The sequence below is a fragment of the Diplotaxodon limnothrissa genome, linkage group LG3 (genome assembly GCF_057381915.1).
Source record: "Diplotaxodon limnothrissa isolate DT_005_m linkage group LG3, D_limnothrissa_male_GT1.1, whole genome shotgun sequence".
Taxonomy (NCBI): domain Eukaryota; kingdom Metazoa; phylum Chordata; class Actinopteri; order Cichliformes; family Cichlidae; genus Diplotaxodon; species Diplotaxodon limnothrissa.
This window is the reverse complement of record NC_140598.1, coordinates 43393763-43412169: the sequence shown is the minus strand read 5'-3', so window position 1 is coordinate 43412169 and position 18407 is coordinate 43393763. Positions and strand designations below refer to the sequence as shown.

The 18407-nt window shown below is 40.1% G+C and overlaps 1 protein-coding gene across 1 annotated transcript in view; it reads right to left on the bottom strand.

The window, feature by feature from the left end:
* Positions 1–12510: 12510 nt before the first annotated feature.
* Positions 12511–18407, bottom strand: part of clcn5b (Cl-/H+ antiporter 5b) — a 43959-nt gene continuing 38062 nt past the window's right edge. Inside the window, exon 17 of the mRNA XM_085349415.1 lies at positions 12511–13674. Within this exon, the coding sequence (XP_085205541.1) occupies positions 13584–13674 (91 nt within the window). The 3' untranslated portion in view covers positions 12511–13583. The remainder of the gene's footprint in view (positions 13675–18407) is intronic.

Below are 18407 nucleotides of genomic sequence, written 5' to 3'. Positions count from 1 at the left end.
AAATATTTTCCATTTTGTGCAAAAATCTAGCCCTTTGTGTAACTTCATGAAACTCACGCCAGACTTTTAACATACTCAACTACAGCTATTCTTCTTCTGTATTTTATTCTGAATCCCAGAGTGTCAGTATTACTTTTTGTTCTACCAACTTAAAGACTGATGTTACCATTATCAAAGCATGAAAACTCATGTCATGTCAACTTCGAGTGCATTCTTTGAAGATGTAGCAAACTCTTTCAGTCTCATTTATTTATAATTCAATATTTCCATCCATCTATTTATTCTCTTCTGCTTATCCTTATCAGGGTTGTGGGGGGCTGGAGAGGCGGGGTACACCCTGGACAGGTCGCCAGTCTGTCGCAGGACTAACATTTACACCAGGGGTGGGCAACTCCAGGCCTCGAGGGCCATTCTGGCATAATTTTGCCTGGATATTTGACTAGTCTTCTTGGCAGAATTGGTAGAGTTCATTTAAATTACTTGTTGTTCTGTTCAGCTTTTTAAGCTTTTAAGAACAAGCGTTACTGAAACTTTAACAATGGCTCCATGTTATCTAAATGTTTGTCGTTACAGTGAGCCAGCATACATACCAGTGCTGTGACATGGAAGAGTTTAAATGGAAAACATCTGTTGTCGAAATCTGTGCTTTTCAAAAAAAATTGAAAAACAAAACCAACAGGGAAATGGCTAAAATTCCTCACTTGAGGCTGGCACCAAAGCAATTTAGCCCCCATAGACTGTCATGTTTAAATGCCCAAGTTTACAGCATCAAAAAACATTTTTACAGCATGGAGGAAGAAAACGTTTAAGCCTCTGTGGTTAGTCTCACCCTGCATAACTTCTGTGCAGCGGGCAAAATATTTAAGATCCATCCGTGTGCGCATTGGAAGGGCTTACAGTTAGAAGCATGGCTGATTTTACTGACAGGTATCTTGACAGAGTCTGCCAAGCCTCACCTTTGCTAATGTGAGTCACTCACCAGTCCTGCAGACCTTCCAAGAAGTTTCTTGTTGAAGTTCAGCTAAAGTGAGAAAAAAATCTATTATTTCATTATGTTGCTGTGCACAAATTATTAGAGTCTTCACTCTAGTTCAAATATAACATCTGGCTCCAACAAAACAACATGGCAACAACCATAACGGTGAAACTTGGGCTTCACAATGTGAATTTATGGTGGCTATGTCCACGGGTTAAAGCCCGTTTCTGTGATGCGTTCATGGTGCAGATGCTAAGTTACTTTCGCAGTAACTAAGTATCTAGCTAGCTAAATGAATTTGAAAGATTGTTTTCAAAAGAACTATGCAAGTGACAGGTGCCAGACTAGAAATTGAAATATAACTATCATCATTCAGTTTGTTAAATCAGATACTGAAGCTTTACATGATGGTGAAGTTTATAGAGATCCATATGTTGGACTGATAACAACTGGTGGCGATGTTACATCAAGGATAGCAGACATTAATGTAGACATGCATTTAAGTCAGAAATGTTGGATTTACTCAAATATGCTTGCTAGTATAGCGTCCAGGGACTAGAGAATCAGCCTTACAACTTGTGAAACATCTGCCTATGGGCTTATATATTGTCAAATTCAGTAGAGTAAATCCCCAAAGAGCTGGAGCACAGGTCAGCTGATCATAGACTCACACATTTCTATTATTTCAGAGTAATTAGTTTCCTCCTCCCTCACCACTACATCCAGTGTTAGGGTTCCACCACTTGCCAAATCCCACTTCAACCACTGGTTACATTTTCTTGCTCTGTTCATTCAAACAGGCCTAGCAGACATTAAAATAACCTGAAACATGTCAATCATCTACTGTGACAGAATTCTCATCAGGAAAAACTTTATTTTGAAGATGATTAGAAAGGGAATTTCAGAATTACTACATCTGTGCAAAGCACAACGTAATACCTTACGTTTTAGGAAGACAGCACATGCACTGCTTGCTTTATTACTGTAAAATGAGCAGACTGATGACTTTAGCTCGACACAAATGGACTAAATGAGGTTTAAATCAATCTGCCAAATGCTGATGAGTGACCAGTCCTGCCAAGAGTTCCTCATGTCTAAAAATGTGCTTTCGGTGCTTGTTTTTATAAACAGTTACAAGACAGAAATATGGCACAGCTTAATTCTTTTGCATCCTATAAATCTGCAGGTTTAGCTGAATGTTTGGCCGGGGATCAGGATGACATGTTGGCTGTAACATTTTAAATACTGTGACCAGAAAAATACAAGCATCTGCACACTGTAACGCAATCCAGGCCAACACCGTAATAAATATTATACCGTTAGAGAGACGTTGATTTAGCTTTATGGCGATGGTTGTATTAAATTATAGTGCAGCCTGTGCTTTCCATGCCTTCACATTGATTTTGCCTGGTTGAAACAAGCAGCACCGTGTATCAACATGAAAACTGGATGGAAATCGTGTTTAAAATACATCTGTTTGCACTTTTTCTCTACGGAGGGTGTGCCTGCTAAACTCTTAGTAGGCCTCATATGTGAGAAGTGCTGTATTTTACTAAAACAGGTCTCACTGGCGCAGTATTTGTTTCTTACTTTATTTTTTTGATGTGAAGCGGAAATGTTGCAGAATAGATTTGATCAAGATTATGAGCCCATTGAGGTTTTCCACCATAAGCATCTTCAGTTTATTTAGTGCAGGAAATATTGTAATTTATTAAATATATTTGTCATCTCATTGCTCCTCTCTGCTTATTACTCACTGCTGTAGCATCTGTTCGAAAATTATTTCAGACTGTTCTGAAGTTTTCCCAGATTTCAGTTCCACAAACAACCAATGAGCTTTATTTGTGCCACAATCCATCACGCCTGCCACTCAGTTAATGAACAATGCCACTGTGACCAATCCACTCGACCGTGGCACCGCGCTGCCCTTAGCTATTTCTCTTTACAAACATTTTTCATGCTGTAATAATCATACTTTTTGCAATGTGGCTTAAAATCTATGCAATACTTTTTTCTTTGTTTTGCATTGGATATTTTTTCTTGATGTTTTTTCCAGTCTTTTCAATAATGTGAGCCAGATTTACATTGCAGTAACCCCAAGTCAAGTTTATTTTCATACCATACACCATTGTACAGAAACTCTACATGCTCCCCACACACTTCGCCTGCTCCCGGTCTGGATGTTATTTAGCCTTTCCAAAACACTCTGCAGATGTGTTTTAGTAACCTGAAGTCTCGTGATATTTGATGGATGAGTAGTGGCTACGTGGCTTTTTAACAGCAGTCCCATGTAGTCATATCTATAAAAAAAAATTTTGTTTGTTTTGACTTAGATCATAGAGTAAGACCAAGACCTTATAATATTGACCTTATAATATTATAAAGAGAAACCTCTTAAACAAGCATCTGGCTGTGGAGGACCAAAGCTGCCGAAATTATAATTTTATATATATATATATATATATATATATATATATATATATATATATATATAAAATACTATAAGGATACAAAATGGAAACAAAAACCAAAGAAAAAAAAGGAAAACTATAGATAGACATTAATTAGTGTATGAACAAAGATAAAAATATATATATTTTTAAACTATATATAACCTATGTATTAATTTTTCGGTTTAAAAAAAGAAAGTAAATCGAAAATATTGGTAGATTTACATAAGTTAAAATAGATATATTAATTCTGCTATATAGTACTGTGGAAAAGTCTTGAGCCAACCATAATTTCTGTATATTTTGTTTGGAAAATAGGAAATAGGTACATTAATTAATTGAAATATGTGCAAACGTACATGGAAATATAGTATATGAGGCAAAAATAGTTTATATTTTCCTTTGTACATTTCTAGCAATAATTGGTATGACCACCTTTATTCCTTAACATAGCCTGAACTCCTTTAAACTTTTAGCCTTCTTGTAATGTTTTTTAAGCAGTCTTTAGGGATAGTTGTCCAGGCTTCTTTAAGGACATTCAACCTGCGTGCCACATTTCGCAGCCATATAGTGGCCTTCATTTTATGTTAACCCGCTGGCTGGCAGTCTAAGCTAGAAGCGTGCAACAACTACCAATATATTTACAATGACTCTCTAAAGCAAAAGTCAAAACATACAGCTCTGCTGTCACTTCTGACAAAAGTGAAGACAGAAAACTAAACAGCAGTGGCGTTTGTAGGGTTACTGAAGTTGGACTAGCTAATGATGTGCTAGCGTGGTGGCTAACTACACAGCTATGGTTAGCATAATATAAACACAGTGACGCTAGAGGATGAACGCTAACTTTTTTCCACTCAATAAAAGTTAATGTGAGGTTCCCTGATCGCATGGCACGATGCTGTAAACGGACCGGAGAACAACTGAGATAATCCATCCACAATGTGAGGTTAGTCATTAATATACTGCTGCATGGGCTGGGCTGTAGTTACACGATAAGGTTTTAACAACTGAGCTTTAAAATGATTAGCGGTAATAAAAACCGAGAGCGGCCGACAGTGATCACTGACTGTTTTTACAGACAGAACAAAATATAAAGCATTAAAACATGTTAAAAACACAACAGTCTTAATAAACGCAGAGTAGTTTGGACCCGGAAGCAGGTTTCATCAAGTCATCACTTAAAGATTGGATATCCTACCTGCTGTGAATGTTTTAATGCACTACAGTTGTTATTATTACACTTGTCACATCCTGTTTATGACAGTTAAAATAAATAACATTCATATAAGAAATAAAATTGTCTCATGTAAACTGTATGTGGTGGTAAATATACTACTGTGAGTGTTAGGGCGGTACTTCAAGAGCCAAATATTTTGTGAGATGGTACTCACTGTGAAAAGTTTGAGAACCGCTCCGCTAAAGAAAGCAAAATCCTCCGGACAGCACCTCTAAACATCTTAACGTTGTATAATTATTACTTTCTTAAAGGTAGGACTCGTGCTGACTTTTTCAAAGGGTAGGAGAGCAACCTAAGCTAGGCAGGAGGTCACTTTAGCTATGAATTTACAGTACATGCTTCTTGTTCGACCCCCATCCTCAAAGACTACACACAGTGGTATCCATTGCTAAAATATCTTGGCCTTAGCTTGTTTCTCATGAGAGGTCAGTTTGTGAGTTACACATCTTTTAGCAGGCAACTGTGGGAAACTCCACCTGATAACAGGTGGAGTTTCCCAGGTGTGCCTTGCAGGGCAGCACTGTGGTGCAGATTGGATTGCATACACATAGACACTTAAATCACAAAGGCAGTGATTGATCATAAATATTTGCTTACTTTGTACAGCCCTCAGGAAAACAAACAAGTCATCTTTGCATGCTTCCTTTGTTCCTTCTGCACTGATGAACACAGACCCAGACAGGTAAGGCATAAAAACAGAGAGAGAGAGATCTGACACTTTAGGGTGTAGGATGACAACTCAGTTTGGCCTATTACCACATCAAGATGTTTTTGCTGCTTTGTAATGTGCACAGACACAATGGTGAGCCTGGGAACTGGATGACTGATATGACACAAAGAGCAGTAAATGAGGCAAGGAAGCTTATCTTAGAGGAAAGTAACAGAACACAGGAAAGAAAAAGTCAGAGTTATTACGGAAAAAAAGTAGGAAGGAAAGACAATATAAAAGTATAAAGTATAACCTGTGTGTGCGAATGTGTACGTGAGCGTTTTTCAGGTGTGAGAGTGTAGAAGTCATGAGCAGGCAGGTAACCCGAGCCCCATGTGAAGGCTCAGCCGCAGGAACTGAACTCAAGAATACACTGAGTCATTTCTAGCTGGCTACAATACACTCACATTCCCCAACACACACACCCACACACACATACACACACAGATGCTAAACACTCATGTGCAAAAAGTGAATCCATATGCAGACGCCTACACACGCATAAACAAATGCTTCCCCCCCATCTTCATGCCTCTGACTTCCTTCTCACAGAGATTATGTGGCCACAAACGAGCTCTGACTCAACTTCGAAGACGCTGAGTCAAGAGTGACCACATGACACCTTTGACACCCGAGGGCCAACGAGGTCATCTAAGCAAGTGGCGCCTAAAGTGGACGGTGACCTCTGGGGGCAGAGGCATCATACATAACAATGTCAGTAAAGTCACGCCTGCAGGTAATTATACCTTTTCGAGTCAAAGGTGGAGTTATTTGCTTAAGTACCCACGACGGCGTTATTTTGTTTAAATACAAACTGTTGCCTAGCAGTTAAAGTGTTTGCTCGCTTAAGCTTTGGCATGCACTTTTCCAGTGTGTAAGGAAAAACATGTAAAAGAACTCTAAATATAAATATTAGACAGAGTAAGAAAGTGACCAAGATTATTAGCTCTCAGTCTTACGACAGTTTAAAACAGGGGTGTCAAACATAAGGCTCAGGAACGAGAAATGGCCTGACAAATCTGTTGAAACGGCAGTTCTTAAAATCTGACATTAAGACTTAATCTCAGGGATTAAATGTGTAGTTAAACAACGTTACGCTAACAGAAAGATGATCTTTACTCATCCAGCCCATTTCATAGCAAAGTTGCCCGAGTATGACCCTCGAAGTAAAATGAGATCAACATCACTCGTATAAAAGATGGATGTAGTCACTGTGACCTCACCCACTGGTGGAAAAACAGTGATCGCAGGCATTTTAATTGTGATTGCCTGGAGACAGGTTGCCTCCCACCCTTAGAACTGAAGAAGCTTCTCGGATGAGAGGTGAAACATCTTCAAGCAACTCAAAGAAGTCCAGACGCTTTTCTTACCAAGCTCCTTAGACTACGATGACCTGGATGACTGAGAACCTTCACAGACATACTCCCACCAGGTGACCTATAAAATTGTCTTGCGATCAAAAGTGGCGGTCCAGAGGTTGAGGGCGTCACGAGGCAACTCCTAATTTTTCCTTGTAACAAGGAGGATGGTGTGCATTTCTTACTCTAGTATGACCGAACCATTGGCGAAGTCTCGTAACGAGTCCTCAGGTTGACCATTTTTTAAAAATGGATGTGACGAGGATCTAAGTGAGATGGATGTAATCTCACTGGATAACAACCTGTGGTTGACAGATTTGCTGGATAAGGCCTTTTTTTTTACCTTATCAGCGCTGCTCTCTTGTCACAGAGTTTCAGATTTGGCCAAGTATTATGCCCTTTCTGATGAAACACCAGTCTTACTTTCACACTCTATCAATGACCAAAATGAACAAAATTTACTTAGTTTTTAGATATCAAATAAGACAAGTGACTAAGAACACTTTAATTATTACTTTATGTACTTAGCAATCAAGCCAGAAGCCAGTTTTCCCGTAGGCTTCTGTAAGAAACACAAGTGTTTTTAAAATTACAGACATCGCCCCCTGCTGACCATTAAAAAGAAGGTGGCGTTGCTGTAGCTCCTGCAGGGGTCATATCCTCGCCCTCTTTTCCTGCGCACTCTACTGACCTGTCATAAAAATAAAGGTTAAATGCCTCAGTACATATTATGAAGGACTGAAATCACCAAATAAACACAGAACTTGGTTTTTAAAAAAGTATTTACAGTACTGTGCAAAAGTTTTTGGCAGGTGAGGAAAAAAAGATGCTGTAAACAAAGAATCCTTTGAAAAATGGAAGTGATAATCATTTATTCTCGTCATTCAACAAAATGCAGTGAAAGAACAAAAGTGAAATCTGAATCAATTCAGTATTTGGTGTGACCAGCCTTTGCCTTTAAAGCAGCATCAATCCTTCCAGGTACACTTGCACACAGTTTTTGAAGGAACTTGGCTGGTAGGTTGTCCCAAACATCTTGGAGAACTAACCACAGATCTTCTGTCTCTTCATGTAATCCCAGACACACTCCATGATGCTGAGATCAGGGCTCTGTGGGGGCCATACCGTCACTTCCAGTACTTCTTGTTCTTCTTTACACTGACAATAGTTCTTAATGACTTTGTCTGTATGTTTGGGGTCATTATCCTGCTGCAGAATACATTTGGGGCCAATAAACAATCTTTTATATTTCTGAAAGCATTCTTTGTTTTTCTTTGTTTACAGCATTTTTTTCTCACCTCCCTAAAACTTTTGCACAGTACTATATTTTATCTTCCATCATATTTTTTAATCAATTACTGCTTGATTTATAATTACTGATTGCATTAGTTATATTTGCATTTTTCAATCAATTGCCAGCAGTGAAACCAAAGTGGCACCGCACCCATGCAATTTTAAATCACTGTTCTCCAGGACCTATGTGAGTATTTTCAGGAGAAATTTCTACATTTCTCTTTCAAATCTATGAGGTTGTGTCTGGACTGATTGTAAATAGTTAATGCACATTTCCATTTAAAGTAAAAATGCTTAGATGTTTAAAATGTGCATGTCAATAGAGTTTCAACAGATGTGGTATTTTCACTGATTTATTGCTGTTTATCACCATAGTATCAAAACTTGATTTAGTTCTAAATTGATGGCAGACTGAATCTATCTTATTGTCATTTTAGCACCAAAGTCACTTTGAAGACAATACGAATGAAGGTGTTGCAGACCTGGTCTCAAGCTTCAGCGCTTGTGATGTCAAAGAAAACATGATCGCATGTTCATTGCACACGGCCGCAGTAATTCGCTCTTTTGCCTACTGGGACCTCATCAAATCGTTGGCAGTTTTGGTCCTCCACAGTTATGACTGAGTGAGATGTATGTCAGTCAGTTTCTATTTGTGACCAAAGAAAGCACAGCCAGGATGGAGTATTCTTTAAAAAAAGTCAGGCACTTTGTTAATAGTACAGTAAAAACGATCAATTTATCTTAAACCATTGTCTAGCCTGTTGCACAAGCTTTTCTGTCCGCCGATCAATAACCAGCCAGTCTCCTGAAGTTATCATATTTTGGGTCTTGTGCCGACACCATAGACCTCTCCCTACCCACTTCACATCATTTATAAGACAGGAGAAGTTGAAAGTGCTTCCACGTGATGTGAAATGTGGCTCAAATGAATAAATATTGATTTAAATTAATGCGGCTTTCCTACTCAGTTACCATCCAACACTATATATGCCTCCAACATCAATCATCCACACCAGCTTATATATGCAGAGGTAAACCAAGCTACAACCATGTATTAGCCAAAATCCTTTAGAAAGGTAATGCATAATTACTCTAAGGGACTCGTGTATTGTCCAAAATGAGTCACTTTTTGCATCTAAGCCATGAAATAATCAGTAACGAGGTCTCCGTGCTTAGAATTAAAGTCTACAGTTCATTTTCTGGTCATTAAATGCCCGTTTCTCTGGTGTGATCCCCTGTATGTGTCTATTCTGCACTATTTTGCAGGCAAATCGAAGCTCATTATCAGTGACCAGCATGTTAAATTAACTGAAATGGTAGGAGCTTCGAACCTGCCGTCTCTCTGGCACCAGCTCATAAAAAGAAATCAAAAAGCAAGCAAGCAGCAAGTTTCTCTTACAGCTCAATTGGAAACAGATGCATCGATACAGATCCGTCCAAATACTGGCAGGGGATGTACCACGCCAGAGTCAGGTGGGACGTGACGTAGATGAACGCTGGTGCTTTTATGTTTCAATCAGGCTGATTTTAGAGTTTAAATCACCATCATCATCATCATCATGGCGATGATCTTGTTTAGGGTAATGATGTTTAAAAGGAAATGGTCAATCACAATCAATAAAGCTGCTGCAGCAGTGGGCCAACCAAAATACAGTGGTAATGAGACACTCATCTCATCCCTGTATATAACAAAAGCATTCATTTAACTATTTTTAAACACTTATATAAATGTGCTGAGAGCAATTCGATGAGCTGCAGACTCTGATATACACGGAGTGATAAAGGGATCTCAGAGCTCACCACTCCCTGCAGTTATGCTGCTCATAAAACTGGACAGTGATGAGTAAATCATCCTCCCAGATCCTTCTGGTGGATGCAGGTGAGAGCAGGAGAAGCATTCTGTAGGTTACAGCTGTACATTCATCACGGGCATGAAAATCATGGTAATTTTGGGCATTTAAAGATTGATTTGAACTGTTCTTTTTCATTGCCTTTAACAAACAAGAATTGGGTGCAAAAGCTTGAAGTTTTTTTGGATTTTCTATGATCCACACAGCATCAAAAGACTGCATCTTTGTCTCGACTGAGAAAACGTTTCTCCAGAAAGCATTTGGCTTCTCCATGTGGGCAGCTGCAAATTTCAGTCAAGCTGGAAGGTGCCGATTCTCTGTGGACAGCGATGCTGGCGTTCCAGCCTTGAGGGTGTCTCCGGAGATCTTCCTATTTTATGTAAATCTACCTTTCTCCAGCTTAGATCGTCCCGAGTTCCTTGGACTTTTCCACTGTTCTGAATGTTGGTCAGTGACTGCTGTCAAACAAATCCCTTTCATGCTGACAAAGAACTGTCAGTTGTATGTTAAGTTCATTGAAGTGACCATTGCTAAGATTTGGCTCTATATAAATACAACTGAATTTTAATAGGCATTGTCATAGTTAAACACACACTTTAGAACATGTATCTATATGCATGTACATTTGTACGATCCTGTGTGGACTGGAAAAAATCCCAAATGAATTCTAAGATGTTCACCCAGTGTGTTTTTTTTTTTTAACATTACATTTTTATGCATCTCTGTCTTTGTATTTCTGAAGGCTCAATAAACATCGCTAGCTCACAGGGTTCGTTCCATTTTAAAGTCCCATTAAGTCAACATAACGTACAGGATTTCTAGCAGGTGCTTGTTCCCAGGACACATGATGGTTTCTCTAAACTTTCACCATTACTTTATGTTTTTACTGGCTGCAGAGAGCAGCCTGTGAGAAAAAAGAAAATCAATTCACCATCTAAACAAAGCGCTCAGAGAGGAGGTGAAACTTTACGAGTCCCGGGCCGCCAACATTTACAGGGTAGCACATGAAGTTCAAACTGACCTGCTGAATTTCTAAAGAGTTAAAAATAGCCCAGAATAATATTATTCTCTGGATGGTGATATAACGTCTGAGATAATATGAGCTGCTTCCCCCTCTCCATTCAGACTCGTATGGAGGACCAAAGCTGCCAAAAATTCAAAACAAAGAAAGAAATGAATGAACCTGTAATTAATGTAATATGCCATGAGACACTTGAAATAAACACCAGTTAGCTCATAAAATGGTTTCTGTTAGCCGTTGTTTCCTTTCTATAATTTTGTGCTAAGCAAAATAAAAAAGAATAAGTTTGGAGAAATAAACTGGGTTGGGGGAAATCCGTACTATGACTGGTACGTAGCAGCCAGCCTGCTAATCAAATATACTCGATTAACTGATCAGCAATAAGGGGCATTCAGCCATGTGTTAACACAAAGCAGCGATCTTCTTAGGAGTGAACATTCAGCAAACTCACTCCTGAGATCCTTCACTGTGAAATGCTCTGAGAAAATGTAAAAGAACAAAGAGCCAGACTCCACAGGCCTCAGTTAGTTCATGATTGTCAAATTAGAAAATGCCTGAACAAATATGACTTGTTTGGAAAGGTTGGCAGGAGAAATAATAAATCTGAATAAACCACAACACTTCTGGAACAATGTGATTTGGCCAGATGAGACGTTTGTGGAGTGGAGACGTTTAACCGTAATGAACGGCAACAGGTTTGGCAAAAACGAAACACAGCACATCAGCCGCCAGGCACGCTGGTGGAGGGCTGGTGATTTGGCCTCATTTCGCAGAACCTGTCAAATGTGAGACCGCCTGTCTGACAGCTGAAGCTTGGTTGAAATCAGGTCATCCGACAGGACGATGATCCCAGTCACAGCAGCAAATCTACAACAGAATGGCTGAAAAAGGAAAGGATCAAGGTGCTGCAATGGTCATGTCCAAGTCCAGACCTGGTTAAAATGCTGATAAACCCAAAACAAAACCCTAAAATAAAGAAGAGAGGGCCATGGGATGCATTTAGTCCTGTGAGAACATTTTATAAATTAACACAATTATTTTAAAATGTTGAGGTGGGTTTAATGGCATACAGATTCATTTACGGAGTAATATACTTTGACATCACCGTTAATGCCTAAATTCAGCTTCAAACCTGATTAAACTAAATTTGAACAATTATCATTTTCCGTTCATTTGAAAATTGTTTGCGTGGTTAGTCATCGGAAGAATTGTGCCTACATGACGTCTTTGAATAGAACAAAGATTCACCTCACTATTGCCTGACAGAAGAAAAAAAAAATCTTATATTTCAGAGGACCAGAGCAGCAGCTGTTTCTCATTTTTGATCAAGATTCTTTGATTAGCTGCAGCTGACATTTTCCACTGGATCAGTTTCAGTTTGGCTTTTTAGGAAAAACTGAGAAAAAAAAAAAAGTAAATTCAGAGAACTAAAATTCGTGTTCTGATCACCGACGAAAACAAAAACACGTTTCAGTGAGAGATTTGCTCGAATCGGAGCTTAAAAAATATATAAATAAATGAAATAAAGATCAGGTGAGTACGAAATGCAAACAAGACATCAGTCGAAGTGATGAGGAGCTAAAACAAAGAAGACAAAACACAACTTTAATCAGGGGAATAATTTAGTAGAGTGAACAATTTTACATTTACATAAATTAATTCACATCATGATTTTCTTTTAACCCTTCCACAACAGCCTGGAAATGCTCCTCACCTTCTATAAGGAATGACATGGTTTCCGATGACTATATACGCTGTTAACATAACAAAACTGTCTGCATGGCAGGACAGCGCTGCATAGTTCCCAGGCTGGAGCTGTATCACAAAACTCAAACATACGACGAAAAAGAAAAGAAAAAGAAAAGATGTTTCTAGTGGGTTCCCAGGCTGACGTGAAAGTCTTTGTGGAGTGTACGCTTGCTTGTGTGTGTGTGTGTGTGTAGTCAATCCTGTTCTCACACTCCTGGATCCTTCACCCTCACGGCTACAGGAAACCTCACAGAGGGAGGGAGGTGTCTGCACATCCATCAGCCCAGCTCAAAGTGCTCTGTCTGGGCTCGCTGTGATGGCCCGGAGGCAGGCACGGAGCTCCCAAAACAGCTCTTCATCTTCCCCAATGTCTTCATTTTCTCCTCCTCCACCCCGTCTCCTCTTGTCAGCACCTATAACAGAGGATTAGCTGTTCCTGCCTCCCCCCCCTTCCTCCCAGGTGTGAGAATCGAGATGGCAAACAGAGGAGAGAGAAGTGGCCTTTGGGGTTCTCTGAAGGTTTCCTCACTGGTTTGAAAATGAGGAAGGAAATGAGAACAGAAAATGTTGGAAGGTGCAGATGTGAAATATTCCATCGACTTACTTCTGTCCTACTTCCCTCATGATATCGGGTCCAGCACTGTCAGTAAAAGGACGAGTCACTGTTTCTGACAGCTTGTTGTTTTCTTGAAATTTTTTCAGTGGTGTGTGTCGTCATTCGAAGAGCCAAAGTTGCCTTCAAGTTACACAGAAAATAAATTCCATTGTTCTCTGGTCAGCTGTGCAAATGAAGCTCAAGCTTCCTTGGCTCTCTCTCGCCAAAGAGGTAAAGGTGCATTTCATGTAAGTCTACAAGCTGGTGTACCCCCCCCCCCCCCTTCACCCCACTCTACAGAGGGGTGATTTGGTGGGCGAGGATGAAGAGGAAGGACGGAGAAGATCAGTTGAAGAGGATGGAGTCCGGGTCCCTGTTGGCCATCTGCGCCATGTGTTTAAGTATGTCCTTTTTGGTGATGATTCCCAGCAGCCTCCTGAAAACAGAGACAGAAAAGCAGAACAAAAGTGGATGACTTCAAGTCATTCTTTGATCACCTCGTCATGGAAAACCAGAGAGAGTGACAGAAAGCAGAAACCTTCGCTTAGGCCTGGCCCTCTATCTCGGCACAGTTGATTCAGTTTTATTAAACGGAGCCAGGGCAACTGGCAGAGCACAGCAACATGAAAACACAGAGCAAACAAGTGACTGATCAACAACACGACTCTGCTAACACAAATCTAATTTCCAGTGGTGCTGGTGGTGGGTTGGGGGGGGGGGGGGGGGGGGTCAGAGAAATGGAAGCCGTCCACGACATCCGGCGATTAATTGCGCAACGCTCCGAGGACATTTAATCTGCTGCATATTAGCGACAGATGATTTTCAACAGATGGCATAAGCCATTCCTCTTCTTACAAATTAAACGTTGAGATGTCCTCACATGCCAGTCACCATCTGCATCTGAAAGGAGCGAACCACCATCAGCTCACGACGCTCGCTCAATTAAAACCGTTGCAGGAAATTGCTGTTTTTGTATGCACGCTGTGATCTGTGATGACGTGAGGCAGCAACGCCCTGAGGAGTCAGAGAAATGGGCTGAACTAGCTGCAAATGGCTCGATGAAAACTAGATTTCTTGGGGCCACACTATGAGAATCTCCACTCACAGCTCGCCCGACTCCTTAGATGTGGCTTCGTCGCCTCCCCCAGCATGAAAATCAGATTAAAGAGTCGCTATTTTGACACATGTTAGTGGTCTGTATGGAGCCCTGAAGCTTAAACTCTTTCCCCCATAAAGACAACATCTGACAACCTCCCCAGTATTCTTAATGAGGTTGTGGATACAAGCGGCAGAAATCATCGTCCTTGGGAAGGTGTCTGCGGTGAGAAGCTCAGTCATTTGGCAGGAATTCAAGTACAGCTGGTAGAGGGATGCAGATGAGGTGGTTTGGGCATCTGACTGGGATGCGTCCTACACCTCAGCAGGGCCTGGACATGCTGGAGAAGATCCCTCAACTGACTAAGGGATAGCTTATGCACCCCTCCAGGACAATCTGGAAATCTCTGCTTTAACTGGCGCCCCTATGACCCACACCCCAATAAGCACCGAAATCACTGTTTACAATATATTATATTTTTTTGTTTATCTGTAATATCCTTGATGCTTTAAGCCTACATTTTACTGTGTTATGGAAAAGACATGCAGAGCTGGAGATCTGACAGCCAAGTAGTTGTTTAGTTTAGTTGTAGTCCGTGCAGTCTCAAAATTCAGACGTCTACAAGAACCCTGAATTACTGTTTTTTGGACTAAAGCATAACAATATTCATCATTACATTCAGATTTTTATCCTGAGTCCCTACTACAGCAGCATTGTAAGATTCTCAGTTCAAATAAAGCCTAAGCTTTGGTGCACAACCTCAGCTTACCCTTACTGAAAGAGGCTGTTTTAGCTCTTCGCCCTTTAAGCCACCTTTCGTCTGATTGGCTGTCCCTAGCAAACAGAAGTATTCCAGAGCAGGTGGGTGGGGCTTCTGTGAGATCACTATACCAACATCATGCAGAGGTAAAAATAGAAAAACATTTGATGGAGACGTTGTGTTTAAAGGGGCTTGAAGCCTGATCTTCTAGCTCCCAGGGATTATTTCTAAATACACTGACCTCATCATTAACATTCACAACTGCAGCTGTATGTGAATTATATCATATTATATTTTTTAGATGAAATATAAATATTTAACAAACAGATAATATTGAAAAGCTTAACAGGTCCACTTTAATGTAAACAACTTCATCCTCTGACCAAAACAAAAAAGCCCAACACAAGCAGCTTTTACATCTTTCTTCCACCCACACAAACATCCCAGCGCTGCTTCTTTAATCATCTGTTCAGAGAAACACATGTGACAGGACTGTCTTTCATTCATAAATGCTCGCGTGAAGATGTGAATTTGACAAATGAGAACAAGATCAAAGAAATCTGAGCACAAAAAAAAAAAAAAAATGAAAACAAGGCAAAACCAAGTCTAATGAAAACATTGTGGCAGTGAGGATGTTGTTGTTTTGGCTTGTTTTGCAAAATAAACTTAAGCTGACACATGAAAAACAAAAGCAGATCGAGGTTTTGTTTTTTGTTTTTTTAAATTTCAACACAACAAATACCGAGTCAACCAAAAATGACTTCCACCTAACTAGGCAACCTTGAACTAAACATAGCCTGGGGAAATCCCTTTGTTGCAGGTGAGAGCGATAAAATTAACATCTCGTAGGACCGCAGACACCAGAGTTTGCACTTCATACAGCCTCAAGGTCTGTTTTCTGTGTGCAAACCTTTTTTGTTCCCAGACAATGAGTGATTCATTTCATTTAAAACCTCATCCTGCCCAACCAAGCAGAGCAGACTACAGCTTTCTTTAACCAGTTTCAGTCCTTTCTCCTTCTCACCCCTGTTATGTACCTCTAGTTCCCTCATGTTCCTCTAAGTCCCTGTTTAGCCCAACCCAGAAAAGAAAGAAATTCTACTTTGGGCCCATCTGAGGCCAATGTGTCCTTCAGGAGTCACTATGCTTGACAAAGTTACCCACAGGCGGCGAGTCAATCTTAAACCGATCTTTTATAATAAGCTGTTGTGCTGAAGAGCAGCAGCTACACGCCTGAGGGGTTTTTGTTGACAGCTGCTGATTTTCATCTCTTCTGCTCTCAAACTTGGTTTGAATTATTGCTCCACACGTCAGACTCAAGTGGCAGCAGGAAGAAACAGTAAAGAAGGGGGTTTTACACAGGAAGGATAAATTGGTTATACACACTGACAAAGAGTGACACTACAAGTATAACGATGTGTTCGGATCAAACCCAAAACAAAGTTTTTGTGTGGTTCAATTATACAGAAAGTACATGCGAAGAATCAAATGGATGCTATGTGAGTAAGAGGTGAATAAGCATCCAAAAATAGTGCAAAAGAAATTGTGTCTCGGGCTGTGTTGTGAAACCTGAGGTTTATTTTTCCTCCCATGCTGCTTAAAATCCCTTGAAAGCACACACCATAACCTAGTGTGTAACATCATTTAAATGTAAACACAACTCCAATTCCAAGAAAGTATGTATTTACAAATGCACTGCCATCTACTGCATGCTGGTGAACTTGCAGAGTAACACAGACCCACTATACAAAGGTTTAGATGCTGTCGGTGCTGTTGACCCCCCCAAAACAGTTCAGCTTCAGGTGCCACAAACCAGTGGGTGAAGTTACAGTGACATTATCCATCTTAGAAATGACCCATCTTTTGAGACATTTTCAGCTGTTTGACAATCTAGGGTACAAGGTAAGTAAGATGTCACCAAATTTAAACCTATTCATCATGGGCATGAATGCCGTGGTAATTTGGGGCTTTGAATTATTTCTTTGAACTTTTATTTTTCCAGGGTGGACTGAATGTACAGCATACACCTTTAATGACTTTAAAAAACGTTGGGTCTTGTTCCAGACCCCGTCAAACTGTTACCTTACCCTCAGATGACAGAAAATAGGTTAAATATTTTGAAACAACCCAGGAACCACCAAAGCTCCAGCCTGCCATGTACTGGAAATTTGACATGAAATTAGAGACAAAGATTGAGGTATTTTGCCACAAAGACGAGAGGTATGTTTGGAGGAGTAAAGGTGAGGCTTTCAAACCTAAAAACAGTGCACCACCTGTCAAGCATGGTGGTGGTAGCATCATGTTCTGGGCTGTTTAATGGCAGCAGCAATAGCACGAAGTGGCTGGAATAATAATGGGGGAGGAATACTGCCAAATTCTTCAACTTCACCTCAAAGCAAAGCTAGATGTTGGACATGGTTGTTCTAACAGTAAATGATCCCAAACACATATCAAAACAGGTGAACATGGCCTTTCCTAATCCCTGTCCACATCGATATTGAAAGTGCATTTAATAGCTGAGACCGTGGCAGGAAACCAATTTAAATGAACATTATACCAACTCTACCAAGAAGATTGGTCACATATCCAGTCAGAATTATTGTGGAAGCTTGTTGACAGATAACACAAGCACCTGGTGGAGGTGCAACTTGCTAAAGGGCATCAACTATATATACTTTTGACCCCGTGTGGATTAGAGAAAATACAAAATACATTCAAATTTGAGCACCCAGTTCTTGTTTTTTAAAGTCATTACAGATGTGACTTGATCCACACTAAAGTAAAAAGTACCTTGAGCGCTTATTTACAATAAATACTAGATCACGAGGTCTAAAAAGACTTGCTTCAAACAGCCTCTTGCACATCAGCTAACTCACGGGGGTTGCAATGACAAATTCTGAGAAGTCCTCTTTAACCTCATTTGCCAACTCGACTGTATTTCAGCTCGTGCTAAGTTGTAACATCAAATTTTATTGTCCCCCAGGTAGCGAAAAAAACATTTTTTTTAAAGTAGCTCAAAGGTCACTTTGCTGATGATTTTAAGGGAAAGAATTTACGTTTGTCTCCATGTTTTTACTGATTTATAGGTAACACTTTGGATCATTTTAAGCCTTTATATTTAAAAAAAGAGAGAGAGAAATAACAGGAACATTGTAGCTCGCTGCATCTTAACCTCTGAGCTGCATGAGATCCTCACCCTCAGAATTTAATTTGAGCAAATACAGTGAATACGTTGCCTGAATTAGTTGGGCTGAGCCAGCCTTCTCTGCTTCAGTGATCCAAACTGATAAACTTGGCATAATTCTTCCCCTGG